Source organism: Peromyscus californicus, unplaced genomic scaffold (assembly GCF_007827085.1).
Source record: "Peromyscus californicus insignis strain IS unplaced genomic scaffold, ASM782708v3 Scaffold_22__1_contigs__length_63687245, whole genome shotgun sequence".
Classification (NCBI taxonomy): domain Eukaryota; kingdom Metazoa; phylum Chordata; class Mammalia; order Rodentia; family Cricetidae; genus Peromyscus; species Peromyscus californicus.
Window position 1 is genome coordinate 8,079,010 of NW_026294525.1, and position 12,031 is coordinate 8,091,040.

General features: G+C 49.7%; 1 protein-coding gene across 3 annotated transcripts in view; it reads left to right on the forward strand.

Annotated features, from left to right (window-relative positions):
- Positions 1-12,031, forward strand: part of Agpat4 (1-acylglycerol-3-phosphate O-acyltransferase 4) — a 105,487-nt gene that overhangs the window by 80,224 nt on the left and 13,232 nt on the right. For all 3 annotated transcript variants that reach the window (XM_052750841.1, XM_052750842.1, XM_052750840.1), the window contains one exon: positions 4,648-4,817. In XM_052750841.1, coding sequence (XP_052606801.1) covers positions 4,648-4,817 — 170 coding nt within the window. The remainder of the gene's footprint in view (positions 1-4,647; positions 4,818-12,031) is intronic.

Sequence of the window (12,031 nt, forward strand, 5' to 3'; positions counted from 1 at the left end):
CCCCTCTCTGCCATTCAACATCCTCATTTACAAAATTACTCTTCTAGGATGTCATGCCTGCCTCCCTTCCCTTGTGTCTTCTTTCCCCTCCCCATAATTTCTTTAAGCTGAAAGGCACAAGAGCAAACATAAAACCAAACCCATAAGGCAGGCAAGACATCTGCAGCCAGAGTTGAAAGGCTTTACCTTTCAACTAACCCCTAAAAGCAGTAGTTTAGGATTTTTTCCCAGTGACGTCACTTCCTGTGACCACGCCCCTTCCTGGCACCAAGTGTCCAAGGACCACTCCAGGAGTTTGAAGAATACATAGTGCCAGGAATCAGGGCCAGGGCGGGACACAGGTGCAGTTGTTCTGAGAAGGGACAGCTGTCACTCTCTGTTCCAGGGAACAGCCTAGAGAGAGCTGATGTGGGCAGGCAGCACTGGGCAGACTGAAACAGGAGAAATGGGGCTGTGAGAACTGCATCTGACGGCTAAGAGACCCCCAGACGCTTCCCTGTCCTTCCCGCTCTGTGTGCGCCTTCCCCCACCCTCTGAGCTCACAAGTGCCGACCTTTCTGTGTTGATCATTCCAAATTGAGGAGCAAGTGGCTTGTGGAGAGAAGTGGGGGGCTTCGAAACAAGGCCTGCGTCTTGTTTCCTAGTAATCTGGGAGAACTCCCAAGGATGGAGGTACTGTTACAGGTGGCCGCCTGGGCTGCATGTGTGTCCCGATGCTTCGGCCCCCTCCAGAGCTTATGCTTGTGGCCAGGGAGGCTCAGGCTGCCTGGAGGCTCTTGATAGTGAACACCAGGCTGCGGCTTTGGTCACGTCATCCACTGGGCTGCTGCAGAGCACAGTACATTCTTGTCCTGGGGCGATGTTGTGATGGAATGATCCAGGCCACAGAATCCAGAGGGAAGGACAGTATCCAAGAGGAGGAAGGAAGAAGGAGATGGAACCCAGGTTCCTGCACGTATGATGGGAGAGTTCTTTCCTTGTACAGTAATCCAAGTCCTGGTCAGGAGGCACAACCCTGGGAGCCCCACTATCTCAAGTTTAGTCTTGTCTCAGAGGAAGCGAACTGAAGTGATGTTGAAAGGGTAGGAGAGGCTACTTGTCATCATTTCGGCCCATCTGGGGTACCAGCAGGAGCCGCAGGCATTAAGCAGGAAGAACTGGGGCGGGAGCCTGAGGTCTGCATAAATTAAGCAACCTCGATCAGACTGTGGTCTTGGCTCAGCCTCTCCGTTGGTTCTGCATCTCAGGTGGACCTGGAGAGGGAGGCCCCATTGCATGGGACAATCCCATTCCCATGAAATGAGTGCTCCTGCTTGGGGTCAGGGAGTGATCTATACGGCTCTGTGCTCCTGGAATCCAAGGTGGCTGCAGGGTTAGACACTAGCTAGAGACTGGCAGGCACTTTGGAAGTGGGAGCTGTGCAGGATACTGTGACCCGTGATAGTGACATATCAGTCTTCTCCATCTCCTCATGCTTGAAGGGATGAGATAGCTGATGCCCAAATATGTTGTATTTGGACAGATACCCCTTCAGCGATGGGCAAGCCTACCTGCAGGGTTAGGCAGGTCTGTCCCAACAATTTAAGACAAGGCAGACACCGAATGAAGGCTCCGGCGCCAGGCTTTTATCCCGCTTTTAGTTGCCATCTGAGACAGAATTTTCCAGCAAAAACAGTTTCTAAGTGCTGGAAGTATCAAGAAATTCTGCCTCTAGTCTCCTCAAATGGGATTTATTGGAAGGACAGTGGATGACTCACACAAAGTGTCTAGCCAGAAAGTCTCAGAAGAGCCAGCCCTGAGGATCTGAAGAAGGTGAAGTAAGATGGTCACACTCACCTGTGTGTGACCCACCTGACATTGTCCCATGCCTGGCTATGATGAGCCATGAGCCTCACCCACATGTAGGGCTCCAACCTACCCACAGGCCCATGGGAACATGTCAGATGGCTCCTGTAGCACGAATTGTTAGAGGGTTTTATTAATAAAACACCTGAAGCCAGGTGTTGGGGTGAACGCTGGAAGATCAGAGAGACAGAACAAGCCACAGCTACCTCGCCTCACCAATTCCTCAGCTGATCCTGTTTCCTCAAACTGGAAGCCTCTGAGTCCTCATCCAAATGGATCTCAGCTGAACTGCTGCTAAAAGCTTAACCACTCTAGTTCCTGGTCCCCATATCTTATATACCTTTCTGCTTTCTGCCATCACTTCCTGGGATTAAAGGTGTGAGTCACCGTAGCTGGAGAGTTTTCTCTCTGGTTCCACCAAGCCCCGGCAGTCCGACAGCCCACTTATAAAATAAACACACAGATGCTTATATTATTTAAACTGTTTGGCCTAATGGCTCAGGCTTCTTGCTAACTGTTCTTATATCTTAAATTAATCCATTTCTATAAATCTATACCTTGCCATGTGGCTCGTGGCTTACCGACATCTTCACATGCTGCTTGTCATGGCAGTGACTGGCAGTGTCTTCCCCCACCTTCCTGTTCTCTCAATTCTCCTCTCTGTTAGTCCTGCCTATACTTCCTGCCTGGACACTGGCCAATCAGTGTTTTATTTATTGACCAATCAGAGCATTTGACATATAGACCATCCCACAACAAGTCACCATGCCTGGCTGTTTCCATGTGGCTTTGAACTCACAGAGAGCTGGACAGATCTCTGCCTTCGGAATGCTAGGATTAAAGGCGTGTGTGCCACCATTTTCTGGCCTCTATATCTAGTGGCTGTTCTGTTCTCTGACCCCAGATAAGTTTATTAGGGTGCACAATATTTTGGGGAACACAATATCACCACAGGCTCCCTTGTCTACAGTTATGGTAGAGTCAGGCTTTTGACCTGCATAAATAGGACAAAGGCCCAGAGAGACCAAATATCTACAGTCCAGGGGACTTGGTGGCTGTTGGTGTCATTTGAAATGCCAGACTCACAGACTGAGCAGGGGAGAAATGTCTAAGTCATTTCAGTAGACTTGGTCCCTGGGGATGACCTGAGGTGACAAGGGGGTTCTCTATGGCACAGTATCTCTGTTTAGTCTTCTCTCTACCTTTTCTGTTAGTGGACTTGAGGACAGCAAGTCCCCACTCAGGTGACTCAGCCTCAGGGAATGGGGGCATGCCTCGGCAATGATCAAAGGTATATCATGGAGGTCAGCAGGATCGGTGATATTCTCTTTACCTGACAGCCCCTGACACGTCCCAGGTGGCCTTCCTAAAAGGGAACCGGAGTGATTCTGACTACCAGCAATTTTTATAAGACCCCCTGAAGTATACACACTCCAAAAACAAAGACACAGCCATGGTGTAAGCAGAGGCGGAGCTTTTTGTCTCATCTGGCCCAATCCCAAATACCCAGCAGCCACTTCCCAAATTACCACACAGAGGATTATATTAATTATAAATGCTTGGCCAGTGGCTTATTACTAACTAGCTCTTACATTTAAATTAATCCATTTCTAGTAATCTATTTATTGCCCCATAGTCTGTGGCTTACTGGTCCTCTGATATCTTGTTCCTTGGGCAGCTTCCTGATTCCGCCCTTCTTCATCCCAGTTCTCAGTTTGATTGTACTGCCTAACCTTATCCTGACTTGCCATAGGCCAAAACAGCTTTATTATCAACCAATGGGAGCAACACACATTCACAGCATACAGAAGGACCATCCCACAGCACCATGGGGTTAGCTTATGGAAAGCCCACAGTGTCACTGCTCAGAAACAAGAATATGGGGCCTTCTAGATGGTTCTAGTGTTCCATATTCAGCCTCCAATCTGGAAGAGAAAGGTGTTTCCAGGGCAATCGAAGTCAGACCCAGTTGTCTTTGTGTGCATGTAGGGTGTGGGAGCCCTCTACACCATGTACCCCACTAAGCAGTATAAACAAGGGTGCAACCTTCATAAAGAATTCATATAGCACACAACCCACCTGCCAACACCTCTCACTCTAAAGGTTCACTTCAAGGGGCTGTGTTGTCATTTACGTTCAACTCCGTGTCTAGAGTGTCCACCACACAGTCTTTTCCTGAGGCCACCAGCCTCAGAAAACTGGCCGCCTAGAATAAAGGCATCACCCAAGAACACAGTCAGATTGTCACCTGAAAGCAAGTCTTAATTTTCATAAGCCCCTCCAAAGAATATGGTAATAATTTTGTCAAGCCTACAGCATGACAACTCTGAGTCACTGAAATGGAGAAACTTGTGTTTTCCTCCACCATGGTTGCTGGTCATTCTTGATGCCAATATGTGTCATCAGTAGGAAAGAATGAGTTGGGTCCAGAGTGTTCTTTGATGGAGTTTAGAAGCCTATCAGCCAGTCATTTTCTAGAACATACATCTTGTGCTGTCAGCACCAGGACATGGATGTGGGTGGATCCAGACTCTGATATTATTTCTCCCAAGTTACTTCATCAAGAGGTATAAAGGACTGGCCACCCGGAAGTTTCCTCTCCTTTCCTGAAGACTGTTGCCGGGTCTTGCTTATTTATAACCCTTCTGCTCTGAAACCCTTTCAACATCTGGGGTCTTGGCTGAAATGCTCTGCAACATTAGCCTTAGCAGCAGCTTTGTCTTAGAGCATGGCCCAAGAACAGCAGACCTAGGACCCCAGGACAGTGGAGTAAATATGTGTGTGTCCTCTGGTTTGTTGCAGAATTGGTGATGCTTCTGGAGTGGTGGTCAGGCACCGAGTGCACCATCTACACCGATCCGAGGTCCTCCCCCCACTACGGGAAGGAAAACGCCATCGTGGTTCTCAACCACAAGTTTGAGATTGACTTTCTCTGCGGCTGGAGCCTGGCTGAGCGCCTTGGGATCCTGGGGGTAAGTGGGCTGTGCCTTTTCCCATCATGCTTTTCTCCGAGTCTGCCAAGCAACTTGCCATTTGCTCTCAGTCACTCAGAACTTCTAGAATCAGCAGGCTTTGTTGTTGTTTTTATTTAGGGGGGGCAGAAGTGAGATAGGATCTTGCCACGGAGCCCAGGCTGTTCAAGAATCCCAGAGTCGGGATTAGATGTATGAGCTACCATGCCCAGCTTTGGCAAGGCGTTTTTATTTTTTTTGTGTGTGATTATGATTATTGGTTTTTATAGTATGAGATGATCTCAAAAGCTGCTCGTCTTGGTTATTTTTCTCCTTGCTGCGACAAATTGCCAGGCTAGAGCGACTGGAGGAGGTAAAGACTGGTTTGGGCTGGTCTACGGGCAGAGTCCACTCCGGTGGGAAGGCTGGCAGCAAGAGCTAAGGGCATCTGGTCAGTCGCATTTCCTCTGCAGTCAAGAAGCCGAAAGATGATGAATGCTCGAGCTCAGCTTGTTTGATCAGTGTCCACCTCTAATTCATCCTGGGGCCCTGGGCCCTGGAACGTTACTAGCCACAGTCACGGTGGGTCATTCCACCTCAGTTATCTAATCTGGGTAATGACTCACAGGTGTGCCCGGAAGCGTGTCTCATCGGTGCTGGTTCACCTACAACCAGCCAACTGGACAGTATTAACCGTCGTGATGCATGGACTTCTTGCTTAGAATCAGGATTAACATCTCATGAGCTATAGCAGGATGTCCTCAACTGCACCACATGCCACTTAAGTTTTACTGTTAATTTATTTTTTAACCCTTATAGAAGCATTTATGAGTGGATATATAGTACTCTCCCAAAAAATAATAATAATTAGAGAGAGTTTCTGCAGTCTGCTCCGGGCCACCCAGCTGTATTGGGATTTGGACTGGAACTTGTCTAGTTTGGCCCCAATTCCTAGTCTTAATTGCTTAGCTCACAGGCAGATTTTGAATTGCTCCAGGCGCAAGAATGTTGAGTCTCTGAGTGGCAAAGTTTCAAGAGCAGAATTTGGAATTATTCTAAATTCTGTTTCCCTCTTTACTTCTTGCATGCAGCCTCCTTGCTTTTCTAACTGGGTCTCGCTGGTTGGCTTTTGTCGTCTTTAACACACAGAGCCTGTACCACATTCGTGACTGCACGTCACCAACAGCCTTCAGACAGTGCAATGGAAACAAGTGTGTTTGGGCCCCAGGGTGGAAAAGGCCCCCGAAGTTGACATGAGAACGCGGAGGTGACGTTTTGCGTTTGTAATGATGGCCCACAGCTAGACAGGGGGCCTGCTCATGGCACAGTTGGTTTGGGCAGCACACGTACACAATCCGTTATGTTTAGACTACTGTGCTGTGACCACAGAGAATGGGAGGGGCCTGAGCGTGCAAAGCACATTTGCATTTGTGTTCAAATATGTTTTCCAAAGAAAAATGAAAATTCTAGTATAGAGGTTCCCCCTTGGTCCATGGGGTACATGTTCCAAGGCATCCCAAGAGTACCTGACTCAGTGGGTAACATCAGTGTACTGTGTGCTGGTTTTGTGTTCCGACCTAAGAGTCTAACTTGTATATAAGAACAGTGAGAGGTGAATAGTAAAGAGGAGTCAGAGTCATGATCTACAGTAATCTATTTAAGTATTTAAACTTTCTATGTAGCTTTGGAATGTTCCATTTAACGTCTCCAGACCACATTGCCCCTGGGTGACTCAAACCATGGGTGAGGTAGGAAGCCACCATGTCCCTGACATCTTGTACTTGGAAGGCAGTTAGTGATCTTCTGGATGTTCCAGGTGGCTTTGGTGGCCTTTCTGTTCTGAATGTGATGGATTTTCCATAAGTCAAGAGTCTCTGTGGTAGGGGGCTCTGAGGCCCTATCAGCTTCCTGCTCTATCAGGGAGCAATGTGACCCTGATCCCCATGGCTTTATGCAGGCCATCCGTGCCATTTCTCATCCTTACACACTGTGGTGGTTTGAATAAGAATGCCCCCCACAGGCTCAGAGACTTGAATGCTTGGCCACCAGGGAGTGGAGTTAGGAGGTGTGGCCTTGTTGGAGGAAGTGTGTCACTAGGGGTAGGCTTTGGGGTTTCAAATGCTCAAGCCAGACCCAGTGTCTGTCATACTTTCTGCTGCCTGCTGATCTGGATATAGGACTCTCAGCTACCTCTCCAGCGCCATGTCTGTTTGTGCACCGCCATACTTCCTGCCATGATGACAATGACCCAAACCTCTGAATGTAAGCCAGCCCCATTGAAATGTGTTCCTTTATAAGAGTTGCTGTGGTCATGGTGTCTCTTCATAGCAACGATAACTAAGACACTCAGTTCTCCTCACTTCCGAGTAAGCCCCGGAGCCCCAGTGGCTCCCCAGTGTGCAAGGAAGCAAGCAGCGAGTCTGATTCCAAAGCTTTGGAGACTGGAAACCACAGGCTGACTGCTGGCAGGCCAGCTTCATGGATACACACAGCACTCCTTAGGAGGAGCAGGAGTCATTGGTACCTTTAAGGGGTTGGGGATGGGGCCCCAGGAAAGGGACACCGAAGTTCAGAAAAGCTCGCACACGGCCCAGGATCCAGGGAGAGGAATGTGGCCGAGAGTCCACAGCAGGGGGAAGCAGGCAAACATGCAAGAGCAAGGGAATGATGCAATGCACACAGAGTAGTGACACAGAAAAGCACTCGGGGACGGAGGGGTGACCCCACGGCAATCGGGGGACCCATGAGAAGAGCGTGGAACTGTATCTAGAGAGGACACCCAGGGCTGGAGAAGGGCCTTGGCTCCAGAGAAGGAGCTGGGAATGGAAGGCGTACTAGGGCCAGACCTTTATGGAGCAGAGATGCCATCTGAGCAATCTAGGGTTCCCCCAAAGGTTCTGAGCCCTGGGAAGGCTTTCCACCTCTGAGCACTGCGTAAGATACAGATGTACCCAGAACATCGCCCTTCCTGCCAGGATTTCAGTTCTACACTGATGTGTTAAATGAATAGTAGATTCAGAGATTTTTCATTTTTTTTATTATCTTTAAATCCGAACCACCGGAGTTGGACATAATGGGTGTGAACATTCCCACTGGTGAGGGTGGCTGGAGTTTAGGAATTGGGGTGACCCCAACAAGAGGTTCAGCAAGTAGGTCCTTAAATCAGAGCAGGGTGACACCATATTCTGCAGCCTGGGAGCCAGGTTTCCCCTGCACTGCCTCCCCAGCTCTAATGTCCCCTAAAGAGCTGAGGGAGAGGGGGGGAATCACTTTTCCATTTTCTCCAGTCACCAGAGAAGCAGGCTGTGATATTGCTTCTGGATTACAAGGCTTTGGGAGAAGAGGAGGGAGAGAGAAGATGGGGGGGGGCGTGAAAGGAAGATGGGGGGCACTTTCACAGGTAGTTGCTGTTGGACTGTGACCTGCTGTGAGCGGAGGCAACTTTGCTGTTGTCCCTCAGAGGCGCTGGATGAGGTGCCTGCCCTCTTCCAGAGCGACCCATAATTCCTGCTGCTTTGAAAGGACAGGGGGAAGTGTCTGGTTAAATTGATTGGCTCACTAGACTCCTTCGTCTTCAATGACCTTTAAAACACCACCACCACCACATCCATCTTTCTGCCTCCCCTTGTGTAACGTGGTATTGAGAACCTTCTGGAGTTTGGGTTTGTTTATTTTAAGAGGAGGGATTGAGGGATAGAGGGAGATAGAAGATGATAGATAGATAGATAGATAGATAGATAGATAGATAGAAGATGATTAGATAGATAGATAGAAGATGATTAGATAGATGATAGATAATCATATCAATCCTGACTGTCATTTTTTTAAAAATCATCTGGAATAGCCCAAGAGGAAATGAGTTTAAAATAATGTAATTTACAGAAATTCTTGACATTGAATATGAAGGACAAGTGATAGGATTTTCTTTAAAAACAGGTTTGACCTTGTAAAAACACTGAGCCCCGACCTGGGTGGCCAAGGCCAGCCCAGCACCCTGCCCTGGAGACTCAGGTTAGGGCTGGGCCATCTTTGCTTGATGGGGTCATCCCCAAAGGCCACGATGAAGTCTCTCAGACATCGGCTGACCTTTTCCTCTTGGGGCCAAGTGTGACCTAGGGGTGGCTAGGGAGGGTTCCACCATTCGCTCAGTGAACTAAAGCTTCTGGTCCTATTTGCTTATCTTTTTGCCTCAGTGAAGCATGATGTGTCAAGGTCAAGATTGTAAAATCTCAGGACAGTGCCAGGCTTGGAACTCCATTAGTGATGTGCTACCCTGCTGCTGTTCCAGTGCTCATCTGCCACCCAGGCTGTGGCATGCAGGCTAACTCTGAGGTTGGCTGGGAGATTTTGCCTCAGCTCCTTAATGAAGTTATATGTCTTAGTCATCTGCGGCAGCGTGTGGTCTCCAAAGTGAGCAGATGAACGCACAGGCATGGAGACCATTGACTCGCCTGCATTGTTGGAAGGGCAGGCACCAGCCAGCTGGCCTTCCAGAAGAGAGCTAACAGGGCTGTGGTCATGTGACTGCAAGAGTGATGGTCTCATCAGAAAGTTTGGCATGTACTGGCTAGCCTCCAAGCTCAGTCACAGTCCTATTGTCCATGCCTCAATCCCTAACACATGGGCAGGATGGAGGGTGTCCCTGCACAGGGTAGCCCCTTCTCATAGGGTATGCAAAGCCAAAGAGAGCAGGAGCAAGCCCCCAGGGCAGAAGTCAGAGCATTGTGTGATGGAACCTTGTATCAGATTCCACGTGTTAGGAGTGAACCCGGAGCCCAGCCCACACCCAGGGAAACCTCTAGGTGGTGGGACCATCTCAGAGGCCGCTCACCACACTATGATATTTTCTTTGAGACCCTCGCTTACTTCCTCCTCTTGGTAAATATCAGTCAGGTGATTCAAGGCAGCCTGATCTGAACACAGGTGAGAATGTGTTGGATTTCTCTGTGCACAGAACAAAAGAGAATTGGTTTTTTCTCTTTCTCTCCCTCCCTCCCTCCCTCCCTCCCTCCCTCCCTCCCTCCCTCCCTCTCCCTCCCTCCCTCCCTCCCTCATAGACTGTCCTAGAACTCCAGCTGTAGCCCAGGCTGGCCTTGAACTCCCATAGATCTTGCCTGACTCTGCCTACAAAGTGCTGACGTTAAAGGCATGAGCCACCACTGCCCAACTTGTTACTTCTTTTACAGTATATTTTGATCATGTTTTTCCCCTCTCCCAACTCCTTCCCACCTCCCAACCCACACACACACAGAAAAGTTTTATGTTTTCTTCCTGCCTCTCTCTCTCTCTCTCTCTCTCTCTCTCTCTCTCTCTCTCTCTCTCACACACACACACACACACACACACACACACACACACACACACACACACACACACACGAGAAAATCAAGACAAAAACAAAAGGGAAAAAGCCCACCCAAACCAACATGAAGTTCATTTTGTGTTGGCTCACTCCTCCTGGGCGTGGGGCCTGCCCTGGAGGTGGTGGGTGTGTACCCCGTGACACTCCATGGTTGAAAACTGACTTCCCCTTTTCAGTAGGGATCAATTGAACATAGCTTCTAGTTAGGGGGTGGGACCTTAGATCCGCTTCCCCTCTCAGTTCTGGGACCCTGTCTGGCTTGAACAGGTATAAGCCACTGTGGGCTGTGGCTGTTAACCCTTCGAGTGCTGAGGAGACAGCAGGACAGCTCCTAAACCCACCTGTGGGGATAAACTAAACTATTTTAAGGGGTCCTGCATTTGGATGGTTAGGAGCCCCCTGGGGATTTTCAGAGGGAGTGAACTGAAGAGAAGCCTGGAAGGACAGTATGACTCTAGGGAAGGAAGAGAGGTCTAGGTGAAGAGACCCACAAGGGAAGCCCCAAGTGTGGGTGCTTGAAAAGAGAAATTATAATTGGTATACCCACTTGGTGAGTGATGTCCAGGGACCATGGTAGCCTGGGTGTGACACCTGAGGCTTCCACACCAGAGCAGGGCTAAGTGTATACATTAGCCCTCACCCCTACCCCACCTCCAACTCCAGCACTCAAATCATCATGGGGTGGGTGACCTGGGTCTGGATGTTAGTGATGCTATTTGAGCTGAGTAGAGGGATGCGTAGAGTGAGCACCCAAACCAGCCCCTTTCTCCTACAGGCTGGTACTCCTGAGAGGTACAATCTATGCTCTTCCAGCTCAGGCCCTGCCATCCCCTCCTCTCTTGGTTCAGGATTCTCCCTCTTAGTTAATTACCATCCTGGGCTTGAGACTGTCCCCTCTTCTGATGGTGGGCTCAGTCATGAAGCAGACGGCCCGCAGCTTCCCAGGTCTCGGAGCTCTGAGACTGCACAGCCAGCTGCCAACTAGGGGAGAGGGGCCTAGCGCCTCCTGCTTGCCTTGGACTCTCTGAAGGGCTCTGAGGGCACCTCATTGAAAATGGGCCCTAATAATTCGTTTTTTTACATCTCAGCCAAGATGAATGGCACCCTACTGCAGATTTTGGCAGGCTGAGTGGACAGATGTGCCACTTAGCCCTTCATTTACTGAGCCAGGAGTTGGGGGAGGGGGGTGGGAGGAACCTGGTGTTGTGCAGATAAGGAACCCCAAGTAAATGGTACTTACAAGGTGACCAAGTGAATCCTGGGTAGAGAAGAGTCCCTGGCAGCTCCCAGAAGCACAGCCTCCTTGAATGTTCTCCTGAGCCGGCCCTAAAGGGTAGTCCTAAGCTAGGCATGGCAGGGCCCCTTCCCTGACAAGAACCGACTTTTCTGGCAAGCCAGTTAAGTTAGCCTGTGCTGGCCAGGAGGGAACCAAGCAGAGTTCGGTTGCCCAACAGCAGGGCTGGCCATAGCCACCTCCCTCTCCTGCAAACACCCCCACCCAGCGACATCTGCTCTGAACAGCTCTGCTCCTCACTAATTACCCCCACACCCATCTGCCCCTGGAACTCTTTCAACTGGCCACACCACCCCACACCTGTCAGAGCAAGGCGTCCCATTATCCCCTCTCTGTAAGGAGTCCTGTGTGTGTCCCCTGTTTTGTACCCCTCCATCCCCACTCTATGTAACACCTCCTGCTTATCTTCCCAGATAGTCTAGTCTAAGGCCATCCCGGAAGCATCCAGGTCAGCCTTTCAGAACAGTGAGGGGGTGGGGTGACGAGGGGTGGGGGCAGGGGTGGTGGCGAGAACCTTGCACAGGAACTCCTTTTGTTTTTTTGTTCTGGCCACGATGGCTCCTCAGAAGGTCTCAGCAT